Here is a 16,310-nt window from a genome sequence, read left to right on the forward strand (position 1 = left end):
TCGCCCGGATAAATGGGCTAGAAAAAAGAGGGTGAGCACATTTCGTGTGAACTGTACCAGGATAAGATTCTGCCAGGGAAAGCCATCAAGAAAGGAAGAAGCACCGTAGAAAGAGCGCAGAATGTGAGGGTGACGTGCTCCAAACCCACGTAAGATACACTTTCCCTTTTAATGGTGTAAGGGCAAGGTGTGCGATCTCCCGCGCAGCCAATTTACACGCAACGGTGCAAGAGCGAAAAAGAGACAACGATCACACCGGAGCTTACTTGGCACGCTTCTCCTCAAGGGACGACAAGAACTCGTAAAAGGAAGACAGTGCATGCAGAGAATAAGTCTAATACGCTACCACCCACGTACCTGGTGATCGCCGCGCAGATCTCACAGAACATCAGGTAATCTGAACTTTGGACTTGTTGCAGATCCCCCTCGCCGTGGCTACCTTACCCTTCACTGCGATTAGGGAGAGACACAGAACAAGGAGCCCCGGGAGAAAGGGTTATCAGTCTCGTCTAGTATTCGTAGTCCACACGCGTGTCCTGGTATCTTAGATCCCAGGGCTGTCGGGAAGTTCAAGTGGCCATCGTCATCGGCCTGTTAGACGGAGATTTTCCCTTCAATCCCGATACATAGACGGAAGTTCCCCCTTCATAATAAGAAAGGCCTTCCCTAGTTTCTCCTTCCTCCATCTCCACAATCTTGCTTGCTCCGCAGCCCGGAGCTTGTTCTGTGTTGAATTGGACCTGCCCTTGCCTGCCCCCCGGCCCCCCGTCTCTCCGATCCAAACCCCCCCCCTCCCTGGTCCTCCCACCATCCCCTTCAGACCGAACCTCGTCCCCCAGTCCGTCTTCCGGCATTATCCATCACGTCAAATTTCTAAACCGGCTTTCTTGTCAACCATCACAACTGAAACTCTGCCGACCCCCCTTGGCCCACGAGCAAGAGTCCAACCCGAGGCCTCTGCGACCCTCTGCAAGGGATGCCTTGTAATCATCCAAAATATGTAAAATCCAGCGTGTGGCTCTCCCGCTTGCCGCGAATCGTTCCATCGTCATCTATTACTGCGTGCCTGATTCTGTCTAGGCGGTCCCTTCCCACTAGGCACATCATGCTGCGCGTTGTGTACGTGTAATTGGATGTTCCATTTTGCTAACTGATGAGCGCTAATCTCTACTATTTCATCCACCGCCTTTCTCCCTCTCGATTTCTGCTGTTGTGCTAAATGACTCATCCAGGGACGAAGATATACTTCAATTACTCCAGTCCTTAGTGTATCGTCCCATCTCTCACCCAAACTTTTCTACTCCCTTCGTAATGCCTTCGGCATGCCTTTCGCCTCACAGGGTGCACGAACGCCTCTTTGCCCTCTGGGCCATGACCAATTTTGGGTGTCCTGTCATGAACACCGTACCTCGAAACGCCATTCTACAGAGCATAGGGGTTCAGGGACCGAATAGTCAAGCAACTGCAACGTGTTAGCACAAATTTCTTTTTCAAGAACGTAATAGTCAACTTACGGTGGGCTCTTGGAGAGATCAGTCTTGAGAATGACCGGAACTCTGGTCATCTCCGTAACATCCTGGATGTACTCGCCACCCTCTTCGCGCAGCTTGTAAAGCTTGAGGTACTTCTCCTTGTTGGACAAGCGGGTCTCGGGAGCCTCCGGAGCTGGAACCTTGGAGTCGGACCTAGTGCGCTGCAGAGGCTTAGCGTCCGATCGGGTCGGGGAGCCGGGAACGCTCTGCGTCGGCCTCTCGGCCAACGAAGCACCGGCCATAGCCTCGGTGACATCCGAGGCATTGTCATCATCATCATCGAAGAGGGCGTCGACATCGTCGGTGGAAATGGTGCCGGTCTCAGTCTGCTTGCGAGCAGCCTCTTCCCTCTCCTTCCTGACACGCTCAGCCTCCTGCGCTTGACGGGCAGCAGCCATGGCATTCGCGTTCCTAACAGACGCAGCAGCCTTGGGGCGCTCATCCTCAGGTACGTATGCAGAGCTCGGCACACCCTTCTCCCAGTAGAGCTCGAGCACCCTCTTCTCCTTCCTGAACTCGGCCTTCTTAAGCGGCAACTGGTCGCAGTGGACACGCTTCTCAAAGCCCCATTCGGGGATGAGAACATCAAATGCAGACTCGTACACGCAGATAACAATACCTTCCGTGATGAGATCGCCGTTGACCTCCTGTCTCTTCTTGTCCATCTTGCGGCAGGATTCAATGTGAATGCTCTGTTCCTGAGCGTTTTGGGCAGAATCCTTCTTGGTGTTACAGGATTCAATGGTCTTGACAAGGGCCTCGAGATCCTCAGTGTACTCGATCTTGCCCTCGGAAAGAGCAGCCTCGAGCTGTCGGTGAACGATGATATCGGCGTAGCGCCGAGTGGGGCTTGTGAAGTGAGTGTAGAGCGGCAAGTTGAGAGCAAAGTGAGGCCACAGCTGCTTGGCCGTCTTGCCAGCGATGAAGTACTTGGCGCGCTGCATCGACTTGAGGACAAGAGTCTCCATTCCCTTGCGGACATCGGCGTCGTCAACCTTGAAGAGGCTGTTGTGCAGGCTGCCGCTGCCGGAAGTCTCAACCTCATAGCCGATCGCGTTCATGCGATCAGCAAAGGTCTGCAGACGACGGGCATTCGGCGGGCCTTGACGGCGCAGCAATGCCTTCTCCGGAAGAGCCTCAGCCAAGCGCTGAGCAACGAAGGTGTTGGCCTTGTGCATAAGCTCCTCAACAAGCTCGGTGCCAGGGGTCGAGTCAAAGATGTTGTGCTTGATGGGAATGTTCTCGTCGTCAAGCTGTTGCATGAGGCGGAGAGGGGCAATAGGCTCGCCACCCGCACCAAGACGGGCCTCAGTGAACTTTTGAGCAACAGCCTATGCAATATTAGCATCTAGGCTAGTAAATGAGATTCAAGTGTACTTACGTTGAGAATCTGAATATCCTTAAGCTGAATAGACTCATGCTTCCAGTCAGCCTGGCCGTTCAAGGCAGCATCGATCTCGTCCACAGTGATCTTGGCGGTGCTCTTGATGATACTCTTGCCAACCCAGGCGTCACCCTCGGCAACGGCGCCGGTGTGGGGGTTGACACGGAAGAGCACACTGACAGCGAGGCGCTCCTCACCGGGGGTCAATGAGCAAACCTCACCAAAGATCTTAGGGGGGAGGAGAGCGCAGGTGCGGTTCACGAGGTGAACAGCCGTGCCACGCTTCTTAGCCTCGCGATCGACCAGGGAGTTGGGCTTGACAAAGTGAGTGACATCAGGAATGTGAATGCCAATGTCGATCTTGCCGTCAGGCTGGGTCTTGATATGGATGGCGTTGGCAAGCTCAGGAGATCCATCGAGGTCGAGAGTAACGGCCTTCTCATCACGGAAGTCACGGCGAGTTGCCAGGGCTGTCTCATCCTCCTTGGCGAGAGACCAATCCTGCAGGCCAACGCTACGCAGAACGGCCTCAGAGAACTCATCAGAGGAGAAGTTGTTGTCGCGAAGCAGGGCGTCGGTCTCCACCTTAAGGTCGCCCATGCGGCCAAGCTGCTCGACGAGGGTACCGAAAGGATGCAGAGAAGTAATCGGCCAGCGCTTTATGCAAGCCACAAAGATTCGATCCGCGTAATCCTGGTGCTTCTCCACGAAGTCGCGAGGGGCCTGCTCGGTAGGAATGGCAATGAGCGGCACGCGCTTGTCGGTAGGCTTGAACCAAACAATCTTGGGCTTCTCCTGGGAGCGGTTGTCTTGATGACGGTTGTTGCCACCATCTCTGGCGGCTCTCTCGGCCTCCTGCTTCTCCTTGGTAGCCTGGCTGCTGGGACGGAGCAGACCAAGCGTACCCGAGAACATCTGGCCAGCAACACGCTCAATAACAGCGACGATGTGTCCAGCATACAGGGGCTTCGCCTCATCGTTGATTTCCTCCTCCTCGACGAGAAGCAGGCTCTGGCCCTCGACCTCGACATCGTCGTTCTTCTTCTGGGTCGGGCGCTGGCGCAGACTGCCGCGACGGCGAATGCCGCCCTCCTGCTGGGTGTTGTCGTCATTGTTGTTGGACGACTGGTTCTGTCCATTGGTCGATCCAGACCGGGTATCAGTGATGTCCTTGCGCTTCTTCTTCTCTTCCTTCTCGCGCTTCTGAGACCATACTTCGTCAACGTCGAGCAGCTCGACGGCGACCAGGTCACCCTCAAGGGCACGGTTGCGATCCTTGCTACCGCAAATAAAGATATCGGCATCGAGCAAACCGTCCTGGGTGGAGACATAGGCGTCACTGCGGTTCTTCTTGTTCACGCGGAGGATACCAGATACAAGCTGGCCATCGCCGAGAAGAGCCGGGAGAGTGGCCTGGGGGAGGTAAGGAGTGAAGAGGGTCTTTCTCTGCTGCTGTTGCTGCTGGTTGCCGCCGAGCTGACCGCCGTGCTGGCCACCCTGAAGACCGACGAATTGCTGGCCGTTCATCTGGGCCTGCAGAGCTTGGAGCTGCTGGATCTGCATGGGGTTCAGCTGCTGACCGGGGTACATCTGCATGGGAAGCATCTGGCCGGGCATCTGCATAAGCTGAGGCTGACCGGGGTACTGGAACGCGCCAATGCTAGAGATGGACTGGTTAATGGAACCACGAGAGCGGTGTCCAGGCTGGAAGCCACCCTGCTCCTGGCCTTGGTTTCCGCCCTGGTTGCGCCAGTTGCCGTCAAAGTTGCGAGAGCCGGTTCTGGCGTGACCGGAGCTGCCGCGGCGTCCGAAGTCGTTCTGGTTATCGCCAGAGAAGCCGCCACGACCACCAGAAGCGCCGCCTCCACGGCCGTTGACAGCCATGCTCTGGCTACGGCCATGTCCTCCGCGTCCGCGACCGGCACTGGTGCCCTGAGCAATCGGGGCTTCGGGCTGGGTCGGAGCGGGGGCGGGGGCGCCACCCTCGGCAGCGTCGCCAGAGGCGCCGGGGCCGGGGAATTGGAAACCCGACGTTGTGCGCTTCTGCTGGGCAATTTCAGCCGCCTTCTTCGCATCGGCGAGCGCAAGAGAGTGACGTCTTTGATGGCCACCTCCGGCGCCGCCACCTCGGCCTCCGCGACCACCGGCGTTTTCTCTGCCGCTGGGAGCACCGGCGGCGGCATCGTTGTTAAAGGCCGAGCCGGAAGCACCTGAGGAGGGGGCAGGAGGGGGACCCATTCCCATGTTGGGAAGTGCCGACTGATTACGGCGATGTGACATGGGCTGCGTGGGAGGACCGCCCATAGATACATTCTGCTGTGGGAGCTGTTGAGGGAACTGGAAGCCGCTCTGCGGCGCCATCCCCGGCTGCAGGTTGAAAGCACCACCTGGGCCGAGCTGCTGCGCGGGGGGCATCATTCCCATGTTCATGTATTGCTGAGTAGCTTGGATCTGTTGCTGCTGTTGCTGCAACAGCTCAATCTGCTGCTGGATAGCTAGCTGTTCCACTGCGGAGAAGACACATTGTCAGCACGGTGATGATGATGATGATGATGATGATGATGACGGGGTGACAAGGAGCAAGGTGGGGTAGCGAGAAGCTCGACGACAGGTGGAATTGAAGGCTGGGAGATGATTCAGGATTGAACTTACTGCCCGGGTTGGCAAACATGCTCATCAACGGAGTCAGCTCGGAGGGGCTTCTCCTGTGCGCAATGTGAAGCCGGCGGCCGGTAGGGCCTGGGACGCCGCCCGCAGGCTGCTGCTGCTGGGGCTGTTGTTGCTGCTGCTGCTCCATGGTGAGCAGTCAGGCAGATGAAGGATTGATGATGGTATTGTATTGCACGTCGAGTGCGTCGGATAGGTATGGACGGAGCGACGGGCAGGAAGGCCGGGTGGGTGGGATAAAGGTCGTTTGGTCGTTGGCGTCGATGCTCGGAGAGCTGTGTGGGATGATGTGGCACGTATTGACGTATGTATTTGCGGACTAAAGACAGTGGAGAACTGGGATGGATGTGGTTTTGGTTTTTTGGTCTTGGAGTGTCCTGCGGTGGACGGTATCCGTAATGCGTTGCGTTGCGTAGTGTGGCGTTGCGTAGCGATTCAAAGAGGGTAGGCTGTTTGTCTGATGATCAGAGAGGGATTGGATTGGATTGTGATGGGATGGATTGGGAGAGGAGGGAGACGATTGTCGGCTCGACGATCGAGGTTGAAAGGGAAAGGAGCTCGCAAGGAGTGTGCGATGTGATGGTTGAGATGGGAAAAACGGGTGAGGCAGACGGACGTGAAGAGAAGACGAGGCAGGATGGGAATGTCCTCTCTGGGCGAGCGAGACTGACGGGGGGTTTGTTGCGAAAGGCGAGTCGGGTCGGGGGTGTGGAGTAGAGAGGAGGAGGAGCAGGGACACTAGGTACGGCGACGGTGGAGGGGGACAAGCAGGAGCAGGAGCAGCAGCAGTAGCAGCGACCCCAGGCGAGTGGGCAGCGGGCAGGCGAGGTGAGGTAAGGTAAGGTGATGGAAAGGTACCTTGACTCCTGCTCCAGAGAGCTGCAGTTGTGCAGTGCGGGCAGTCTTGCGTCAGGTACCTCCTCACCTTCTGGCAGGCAGCTTACCTAGGTAGGTACCTCAGCTACAAGTGTTGAAGTCAGAGAGAGGGGCACAGCACAAGCTAGAGAAAGTGGTGAGGTAAGCTCTCTGGCATTGGATTGTCTGTCTACCTGTCTGCCTTTGCCTAGGTTACCTAGGGACGCAAGGTATTCTCCGTTCTCCGTCTATCTGTCATGAAGCAAGCGGCCCTACAGAGTGCGGTGCATACCTCAGCACCTCACATCAGGTAGAGACCTACGTATGCAACGAGGCATGGGATGGTTTGAAGCGTTCGGTACCTTACTCCTCTGTCAGGTATGTACCTTCTTTCTGTCCACAGTGGCACCTTGTTGTGCATTTGCGTCTAACGTAGCCCGGAGCCACAGCGGTGGTTCTGGCAGCCGTGAAGTTGCCGCATGCCGACACGACCATCTACGTACAACGACGGGGAGAGAGGTGCAGCCAGCAGCCGTCACAACGAATACAACCAACCCCAAGCTACCTCCTGCGCTACCAACAACACATGTACCTTGCCTGACTTGGGGTTGAGTTCAGGACTCAAGTCAGGTCTCCAGGTCTCCAGTCAAGTTCGACGGAAGTGGGGAGAGTCCACGCCGCGCGCCGCACGCCAGAGCAAGAAAGACCAGGTCAGGGCTCCCGGCTTCGAGGGAGGTACTTTGGGTACTTTGCTGATCAGTCCCTTGCCGTAGCGTGTCGCCCTAACGTCCTGCTACAGCACCAAGAGCACCTCCTAAGGCAGAAGCCGAGGGCCTAGCGGCACGCTTCCCTAAGTCCCGTCATGTACCGCAGCTAAGGGTATTGAAACAGTCAGCGCCGCCGGCGGCTGCGACCTGCTACGTACCTTGGCGTCCCGTCTTCTTTGGACACTTGCTGCAGACAGATACGGGGGGCCATCTCTGGGTCCAGAATCAGATGCAGGGCACACGACGAAGACGGGGAGACGAGTCGACCACAGAGACATGTAGCGTGTTTCTGAGAGATGGATACTTGCGCAGCGACATGACAGGCCGGTCGCAGTTCGCTACGACGAAATGGCTGCTCTCCTTTTGTTGTTCGTTCCCAGGGATATCAAAAGCATGGAACTGGTAGAGAGAATCGGTAAACCAGGCAGGCCTGGCAAAGCCAGTCTGGGGTGCCAAGGAGCTCCGTCAGGACTCAAGACTCGGAACACCGCGTGACTCTTGGACAGGCCGCTGGACAGAAATACGATACAAGAACGATTGAGTCCCCCGAGTCCCCCAGCACCGTTGTGGAGTCCACCTACGTACCTCCCGGACAGCATCGCTCCTCAATGGCATCACCCCAACCCAGAGTTGGAGATCCTCCCGTCTCTCTCTCAGACGATCTGGACAGTCTCAGTCTGCTTGGGCGCTGGACTATTCTGTCATTGCCAGGGCCACAAGCAGGGCAAGCCAAAGCGAGACAGGCCACAATCAAACTTCAGTCCGCACCAGACTGGGAAACTTGGAACGGCCCGCGAGTCCTTCACCGCCCGGCAATACCATCAACCTGAGTCCTCAGACACTGCATCACATCATGGTCTCAAGGAGAGTCTGGCAGCCAAACCTTCAGGCTTCAAGCTTCAGGCTCCAGGCTCTTCCTTGTGAAGTATGTGCCTGTCTTCACTGCACTCAAAGCTACCTACCATGACGGGACTATTTAGGTGCCCGACCTCACCTAGGGCGGACGGAGAGACCCACGCGCGGTCCGACCAACCAGCGGGGACGCTATACTGAAAACTGCTCGAGCCTAGAGCCGCTATAGGCTCAACAAGCCGCAATAGCCCCACCAATACTGCAACCATGGCGACGTCTCTGGTTTTCTGGTCTTCTGTTTGACTCTGTGTCCAGACTGCCAGCAGCTCTTTTTCTCTATTTTTTTTTTTTTTTCCCCCTGTGCCCCCCTTCCCCTTCCTCCCCACGGGAACAGCTGCGAGCAGAAACGCTGCATCGCGGGTACAGGGTAGCAGTGCAGCAGGGGTCGTCGCTTCCAGCGCCCCCCCGAAAGAGCCCCAAGTCGCCGCGAACGGTAACATCTTCCCATCTGCGGACACCGTCAAAGCGCGCCTGATACATCGTATTGTTTTTCCCTGCTCCACACCCGCGCAGCGCACCCAACCTGAACTCGACGGTCTCAGTCTCGACCTTGCCCAGTTGACGACACACCACCACCGAACGTAGCCAACCCCAAACCGACAAGCTCCTTCCAAAGGACCCCGAGGCCGCAAAGGAGCACAGCCTCGTCTGGACTCCCAAAGATCGCCCGAGAGCCTTGTCTCCCCCGACCGAACGGCTACGGCGGACGTCACTCGTTTCGACCGATTTGTTGGGGGTTTTTATCGTTTATTTTTTTTTTTTTCACTCGTTTCCCCGTCGCCGGTGTCATCGTGGTTCCCACGCGTTCCGACCCCACCGCCCGATGCCGTAGGCCCGGCTACATCCAGCAACGTCTGGCACCCGCGTGCAACCAACCATGGCGCACTCCTCGCCTTCACGGAGGAGCCACAGCAAGGACTTCGTCAAGCAGAGTCCTGAGCGTGGGTTTGTCGCAGACTTTCTGTCGGAGAACCGCAATTCAGAGCTGAGCCATCGCGATGCCCTCGCCGCTGCCCAGCTCGAACACGAGCGTGTTCGCCTCGCTGCCCTCAGGGTGTACGAGGTCCACCAATTGCAGGAGGAGAAGCAGCGGCTGGAGGCCGAGCAGCGCAGGATAGCACAACTTCAGAAGGAGGAGGAGGAGCGATTGAAGGCCGAGGCTGCTGTCCGCGCCGAACAGGAGAGGCTTAGAGAGCTCAAGGCAAAGCAGATACCTCAGCTTCCTCCCGAGCCCGAACCCGAACCTCCCAAACCTGAAGCCGTACCGCCGAAGAAGCAAGAGCCCCAGGTCAATGGCACCACCAGCCAAGCAGTCAAGGTCGAGACTGCTGCTCCAGCACCGCAAAGGTTACAGCCGACACCCGTGGCAAACGCTTCGGCGCCAGCTCTTCAGACGGCGAAGACTTCTCTGGCAGCTCCTTTACCAACACTTGCGAAGGAACCTGCCGCAGCGCCAGCCCAAGCCAATGGGTTCCTGACGAAGCCCGTCGAGCCTCCGAAGCCCGCCGTGCAGCCCGCCGCTGCCGCGATACCCGCGAAATCGGCAGACGCCGATAGGTACGCTGAAATACACCAAGCTCTGAAGAAGCTGAGAAAGGACGTCGAGGCTCTATCGAAGCAGCCTGGATCGCCGCTCAAAGGCAAGCTCGGCGACATGCGCCGACAAATCAGGAAATCCATCGGGCAATTGACCGCTGGCAAGGGAGCAAACGCCGTACCTGTAAGGATGCCGCTGCCTTTATCCCTGCCAAGACACTGACATCATTTCAGATGAACACAATCAACGTCACTCTGCGTGAATCACTCGCAAGTGTACAGTCGCCGCCGATAGACGTCAGTCTGTATGTTCTACGAAATCGAGAACCTGTCGAAGGAGCTGTCCACAATGGCGAACAGCTCCCGGCGCTGTTTATCTATCTTCTCAACATCCTCTCAAAGGCAATTATAGGACAGTTCGCCAACGAGGGTGGCGCGAATACCAAGTCCGCCGAGCCAGTCGGTATCGTCACGGCTCAAATTTTCTCCAACAAGGATTACCACTGGCGGGGCGTCTCCCTGATTGACATTCTGATCGCCAAGTTCCGTGTGGCTTGCCCAGTCTTGTTCGGTTCTAGGGGAAACGACAAGACGCAAGCGGGCCGCCAAGCTATCGGTTGGAAGAAAGAGGACGGGAATTGGATTCCTGAGCAGGCGCACAATGACAGGATGACGGGTCTCGGCGCCGGTTTCGCGGCTATTGCCCTGCGAGACTTCAGCAAGGCGTCCAAGACAAACCCGTACCCGCCGACGAACTACTGGAAGGCCATGGCGCAGATAGTCAATTCACCGCCGCAGCTCATCTCGAACACGCAGTACATCGTGCTCAAATCCATGATCGACGGCCACCAGCAACGGTTTATCAACTTCTACGGAAACGCCGCCCTCGCTGCCCTGCGCTTGGCGCTCGTGGAGTTTCCTGGAAAGGCTCCCGCTGGAGCCACGGCAGCCCAGGCTCTGCAGGTGCTCGCAGACGTCATGAGGAGAGATTCCGGCTTGGATTTGTCGTAGTACGACTAAGGGGAACAGAAAACATAATCTTATACATAACCAATTCAAGGATGGCCGGTTTCTGATACCAGGAAAAGGGGCACATATACATTTAGGCGTTCTGGACAACACTCTCATACAGTTAAAAAACTGCAAAGCGTTGACTCTCGACGGCGAGTCGTTTGTCCATCATCATCGGGCTGGCACAGCGAGAATGCCTTTGTGCGAGGAGACAAGCAGTTTGGTATTGCGTATCGTTCGTTGGATGCAACAATATACCGTATCCTTATTGAGGACCTCCCCAGCAGTAGACACTATTAGACCAAAAAAGAAAGACAATGACAAGCGCTCCGTATAAACTCCCTAGCCCTTCCTGTAAATGTATGTGGTGAATGCCCCCTCCTTTTCGTTCCTACACATTTCCACACAAGCCTCATAAACGACCATTTCGAGATCGCTATAGTATCAACAACAAAACGAGCAGCAGAATGAGCACGAAGATGAGCACCGCAATGCAGCAGCTGCTCAACCGATCCTCGTTCCGGCGCATGACGTAGTTCAGCTTCTGCACGCCCGTCTGCAACCTGCCACCGACGCGGTCCGCCACGCTGTCCACGACCTCGAGCATCTCGCGCTGCTCCTCGAGCTCGCGGCCCATGTCGTCGGCCTGCCGCCTCAGGTTCCCCACCGTCTGGAACACGCCGTCGAGGTGCGTGTCCTGCTGGCGCATCATCTCGAGCTGCTGCTGCTGCTCGAACTCGGCGTACCCGTCGCCGCCGTCGCCGTCGGGTATCGCGAAGGAGCTCGGGTCCGGCAGGTCCGACGAGGCTCCCTTGCCCTTTGCGGCTGATGATGCGGCGGCGTCGCCGAGCTTCTTGGCCAGCTCGTCGCGCATGTCCTCCACCTCGCCGCCGACCTCCTGGACCAGCCGCTTGCGGCGGGTGACCTCGGACGCGGAGAGGCCGAAGGAGGCCGGGTCCGACTCGACGGCCTTGACGGACTCGACCAGGTCGGCGAGGTCTTCGGCGAGCGACTCGAGGGCGGATTCGAGGTCGGAGCGGGCGGAGGCCAGTTCGGGGGACGTCGGGGACGTGGAGAGGGAGCGGATGCGGAGGTAGGAGGTGAATATGGGCCGGGTGGAATCCAGCTGGGCGAGGACATCTCTGCGAGTTTATTGTTAGTTAGAGACCATCTCCTTTACTGGTTTCGATGGCTGGAAGGGGGGATGCGCATACTGCTGAACTTGGAGGAAGGGATCCTCCTCGTTGGCGGAGGACATCATCCTGGCGACGAGGGTGTGGAAAGGCGCATCCGTGGACGCATTGGTTTGCGGGTGCAGTTGTAGTTGGAACAATCGATGCGCCGGTCAAGATTTGTGTCTATTTCGGGTGTCCAATCGATGGTGGCCGAATACTAGGTGCACCGGATATGCGTTATGGGTGATCTGTAGTCAATTTACCTTTTAGGTAAACGCGGCTGGGATGACGTTTGCGCGTCTGTCTTGCGCTGCTGCTTGCTGCGGACGGTGGTGGTAGTAAGCTTCCAGCTGGCCCCCCTTAGGTGTCCACTCGGTGTCGGGTACTTGGGGGTACTTCGCTGCAGTGACAAGCTGCTGCATCCGGGGATTCTTCGGCTGAAGGAGCTCAGATGGGGTGCAGACTCACCGAGAATAACCACCAAAGTGACCCCTCCTTCACCGAGAAAAATTTCCCCATAGAGGGGTCCCTTCACTTTCTTTTTATGTAAGTGGGATGTATATTCAGACGTATTTCCACAGTCACTCACTTCACACACTCACTCACAACTCGGTCGCTCACTTGGGCAGCGTCTCATAATTCGAGACATTCTACAGGCCGCAACAGTACCGCAACAGTACCGCAACTCTGGAAAGGCATCGAGGGAGTCGCAGCCATCCAAAAATGATCCCAGAAAAGCCCCTCCCGTGCTCAGACGAGTTCCCCTCGCCAGAGGCCTACGTCTCCGCCCTCCTCAGGTTCGTCACGGAGACGGACCTCTTCCAGATCCTCTGCGGCGGCGTCCACGTCCTCGACTTCTTCACAAACACGCCGGGCCTCTTCCACCAGGTCCTGCCCCAGGAATGGCAGCCCTTCCTGCTCGCCTACGACACCATGCGCCTGCTCGACCTGCTCATGAGGGACGACCTGAACAACCTCCCCGCGATGGACCCGCCCCCGCCGGAGAGCTTCCTCGCCTACGTCCGCGACATCCGCCGCTTCTCTCTCGCGCGCGACTTCAAGCCCTCGCAGTCTGAGACGAAGCCGCCGCCCAAGCTGTCCCGCTCCGTTGCCGTCGGCATGAAGCCCAAGAAGGTGCACGAGGTCGCCCACTTCGCGCGGTACGTGGACTCCCTCGCCGGCGCCATCGCGGAGCGCTGGGACAAGGAGACGACGCACTTTGTCGACTTTGGCAGCGGGCAGAACTACCTCGGCCGTACCCTGGCGCTACCCCCTTACAATAGGCACGTCGTGGCCGTGGAGGGTCGCGAGCACAACATCGACGGCGCAAAGGGGCTGGACGTGCTGTCCGGACTGGCGGGCAAGGAAGTCGTCATGCGGAACAAGAAGCTGTGGGCTCAGATGCAGGCCGACAAGTTCGGCACCGACAACGTCAAGAAGATCACGAAGCCGTCTACGGATGCGGTTGAGGACTTTGACTTTAGACCCATCAAGGAGCTCGAACCGCAGTACAACCGCGCCATCGGAAAGGGCTCAGTGTCGTACGTGGTCGGCAGGCTGGAGAGCGGCGACCTCACGGAAGTCATTGGGCGCATTGAGAAGGAGGTCCTCCCGGAGGAGGACAAAGAGCTCAAGATGATGGCCGTCTCGATCCACTCGTGCGGCAACCTCTCACATTACGGCATCCGCTCACTAATCATGAACCCGGCGATCCACTCCGTCGCCATCGTCGGCTGCTGCTACAATCTTCTCACTGAGAAACTCGGCCCGCCGACGTTCAAGTACACCTACGCCCGCCCGTCGCTGCAGGCCCTCAACGGTCGCGTCGTCAGGGAGTCCTCGCGCTTCGACCCCGAGGGCTTTCCCCTGAGCGAGAAGCTCTCGACCTACGACGGCGGCGTCCGCATGAACATCACCGCGCGGATGATGGCATGCCAAGCACCCCAAAACTGGACGCGAGAGGAGAGCGACGACTTCTTCACTCGCCATCTCTTCCGTGCAATCCTCCAAAAGATCTTCCTCGACAAGGGCGTCATATCCAAAGTCTACCACCGCGATCCGGACGCCGACTCGGACGAGACCCCTGAGACGCCCTTCAACATGAGCACCAACCCCGTCATCATCGGCTCCCTGCGCAAGGCCTGCTACCGCTCGCTGGGCGACTACATCCGCGGGGCCGTCACCAAGCTCACCACAAACCGGGAGTACGGGCAGTACAGTGCCATCATCAAGGAGAAGATGTCCGACATGTCTGACGAGGAGATCAAGCGCTACGAGGACGAATACCTTTCCCGCAAGAAGGAGGTCGCCGCGGTGTGGAGTCTGATGGCATTCAGCGCTTGCGTCGTCGAGTCGCTCATTGTCACAGACCGCTGGCTGTTCCTCAAGGAGCACGCGGACGTTGTCCGGGACGCCTGGGTTGAGACGGTGTTCGATTATGGGTTGAGCCCGCGAAATATGGTTGTCGTCGGTATCAAGGAATAAAGAGCGGGGAACTCTTGATCTTCACTGACTTGGCGTACGTTCTTCATATCGGCTGCAAGGTTCCCGTCATGGCTCCGCTTGGGCTGTGATGTCTTACCCTGGATCGGCAAATGGGCACGCGACAAGCGCGGTGCAAATTTGCACGACGGCGGCAACGATACCGATGGCGCCCGGACAGCTGGGTCCCGTGTATGCATTGTCATGAGTAGTCATCGGGACGGATTGCCTGTGCCGAGACGGATGGCATGTCCGTAAAGTCTCGGGTTGGTTGAGCTTGCATGCGCGGCGACGTCGTCCTCGCCCTCGTCGCCGTCTCGTGGCCTTGATCTGAACAGGACAAGGGTTGAACTTGCGCGTCGGTTACTGCGGTAAACGGACAAACCGTAGGGTTTGTTCTCCCTCGTCGCTGATGTCATGCATGAACCAGCATCGGTTGAGAAGGAGGGCTGCGATAGGTTGAAGATGCTTCCTCTCGATTACTGACGATTACCTCGCCATAGAGTTGCACAGGGACGAGCAACAGAACCCCTCATTCCCTCCGCTTCGTCTTACCATCTGCAGGGAACGGCCGATTGGCGGGGTACAGGCCAAAAAGGCCAGCCTGGAAAAGGCTTGTTGGCCGGTTAGACTAGTGGGCTAGAAGCGCAAATTCGTCAATTAGCTCTTGAAGCTAACAAAGTAGAGCTTGAGACGGCGACAGTCATAGCTTGAGATAACGCCCAACCGTCCGATTCCCTATCAGTGGATCTACGATCTGATCCACAAAGATAACGTATGGGAGCACAGACGGGCGAATGGGACCCCATCGGAGATTTGAGGAAGCATGATGAAGAGAAGCAAAACTGTAATAGAAAGGTAGCCAGTCGCCGAAGGAACGTTTCAAGACCGAAAAAAAGCCCATGGTAAGGGCCGAGACCTCGGCGATGCTCCGGCCTCATGATGGATCACGGCACGCGGTGAGGGTGGCCCGTCTCCAGTCAAGTGGAGGTTCTCTCGTCTTCCTGTCAGCAGTGTCCGCAGCATCCCACGCCTGCGATGCAGACGAGGCCCAACTCGGCAATCAAACAGCAAACAATGAGGAGCTGAAAGCTTCATATGGCACCAGAGCTGTTGTCTTGGCCACCACCAGCCATGTTGAAGCGGCGACCAATGCGTACGTGATGTTTACCCTAAACGTGCGCGATGCTGTCATAAGGGCGCGTGGTGACGATGTGTGCCTGTCAATCCCTTCTCCTGCAGGTGAGACAACCGAGTATTTGGCTCGGCCTGGTCAAGTCTGTGAACTCCCGTTGGACGTCGGGGTGTCACAAGGCAAATCTCGGGTTCGTGGGATGGCGTCGTCAACCCACGCTCGTTTGCGAGTCAGGTTCCCGAACCCCAGAGAGTGTTTGACCACGCCGCACGAATTCATTGCAAGGTTGCCAACGAGTGGACGGCTAGGTCAAGAAATGGGGGTTAAGGCGCGTCGACGAATCGCTTAGAAGCGGCCGTTGGAGGCAGCTGCGGACGATGCGAATGTGTGTAGGGTCGCAGTGGAGGTGGTTGCTGAAGGGATCGGATCCCAGGATCCAATTCTTGATGGGGGTCCAGATGGAGGCCGGGTTGCGGGAGGAGAGTTGTCACTGACAGAGTGGGAAAGAAGAGGGCCGAGAGGGGTGGGATCCCCTGTCCTGAGCGAGGGTTGCACCCTCTCTGAGAGTTATGGCGCCAACAACCTGACCAGAGGTGGCATTTTGCATCTCAAGCAGTCGTCCGGGAGTCGATATTAGGAAACCCGGACGAGACAGGTTGGCCACGACACCTTGCTGCTACGTCAAGAGTAGCGTTAGGTGAAGCAGGGGCAGAGTTGAGTCCACTGGAGGATCCATGCTCAATTCGACGGTTGTCGCATGGCGCCGATTTGGCGAGAAGCGTTGCTGTGAGCCAGCAGGACGGGGAGCGATGGGAAAGGGTTGGTTCAGACAAGGTTCAGGAACCGTTGCGATCG

At 57.5% G+C, this 16,310-nt stretch overlaps 4 protein-coding genes across 4 annotated transcripts; 2 read left to right on the forward strand and 2 right to left on the reverse strand.

Annotated features, from left to right (window-relative positions):
• Nucleotides 1-1,422: 1,422 nt before the first annotated feature.
• On the reverse strand, nucleotides 1,423-5,713 carry SSD1 (Virulence protein SSD1; the record flags this gene model as incomplete). The annotated part of the gene is made up of 4 exons (XM_037319825.1): nucleotides 1,423-1,462; nucleotides 1,515-2,863; nucleotides 2,914-5,423; nucleotides 5,569-5,713. 4 exons carry the CDS (start codon nucleotides 5,711-5,713, stop codon nucleotides 1,423-1,425), a joined length of 4,044 nt encoding a protein of 1,347 aa, XP_037180530.1.
• Nucleotides 5,714-8,994: 3,281 nt separating this feature from the next.
• GLE1 (Nucleoporin GLE1) lies at nucleotides 8,995-10,664 on the forward strand (the record flags this gene model as incomplete). Its single annotated transcript, XM_037319826.1, has 2 exons — nucleotides 8,995-9,837; nucleotides 9,888-10,664. 2 exons carry the CDS (start codon nucleotides 8,995-8,997, stop codon nucleotides 10,662-10,664), a joined length of 1,620 nt encoding a protein of 539 aa, XP_037180529.1.
• A 436-nt stretch (nucleotides 10,665-11,100) lies between these two features.
• On the reverse strand, nucleotides 11,101-11,925 carry Stx6 (Syntaxin-6; the record flags this gene model as incomplete). Its single annotated transcript, XM_037319827.1, has 2 exons — nucleotides 11,101-11,806; nucleotides 11,879-11,925. 2 exons carry the CDS (start codon nucleotides 11,923-11,925, stop codon nucleotides 11,101-11,103), a joined length of 753 nt encoding a protein of 250 aa, XP_037180528.1.
• A 637-nt stretch (nucleotides 11,926-12,562) lies between these two features.
• Nucleotides 12,563-14,323, forward strand: METTL25 (Methyltransferase-like protein 25; the record flags this gene model as incomplete). The annotated part of the gene is made up of 1 exon (XM_037319828.1): nucleotides 12,563-14,323. One exon carries the CDS (start codon nucleotides 12,563-12,565, stop codon nucleotides 14,321-14,323), a length of 1,761 nt encoding a protein of 586 aa, XP_037180527.1.
• Between the last annotated feature and the right edge of the window lie 1,987 nt (nucleotides 14,324-16,310).

This window comes from Colletotrichum aenigma (assembly GCF_013390185.1).
Source record: "Colletotrichum aenigma strain Cg56 chromosome Unknown KSG_Cg56_contig03, whole genome shotgun sequence".
NCBI classification, from domain to species: domain Eukaryota; kingdom Fungi; phylum Ascomycota; class Sordariomycetes; order Glomerellales; family Glomerellaceae; genus Colletotrichum; species Colletotrichum aenigma.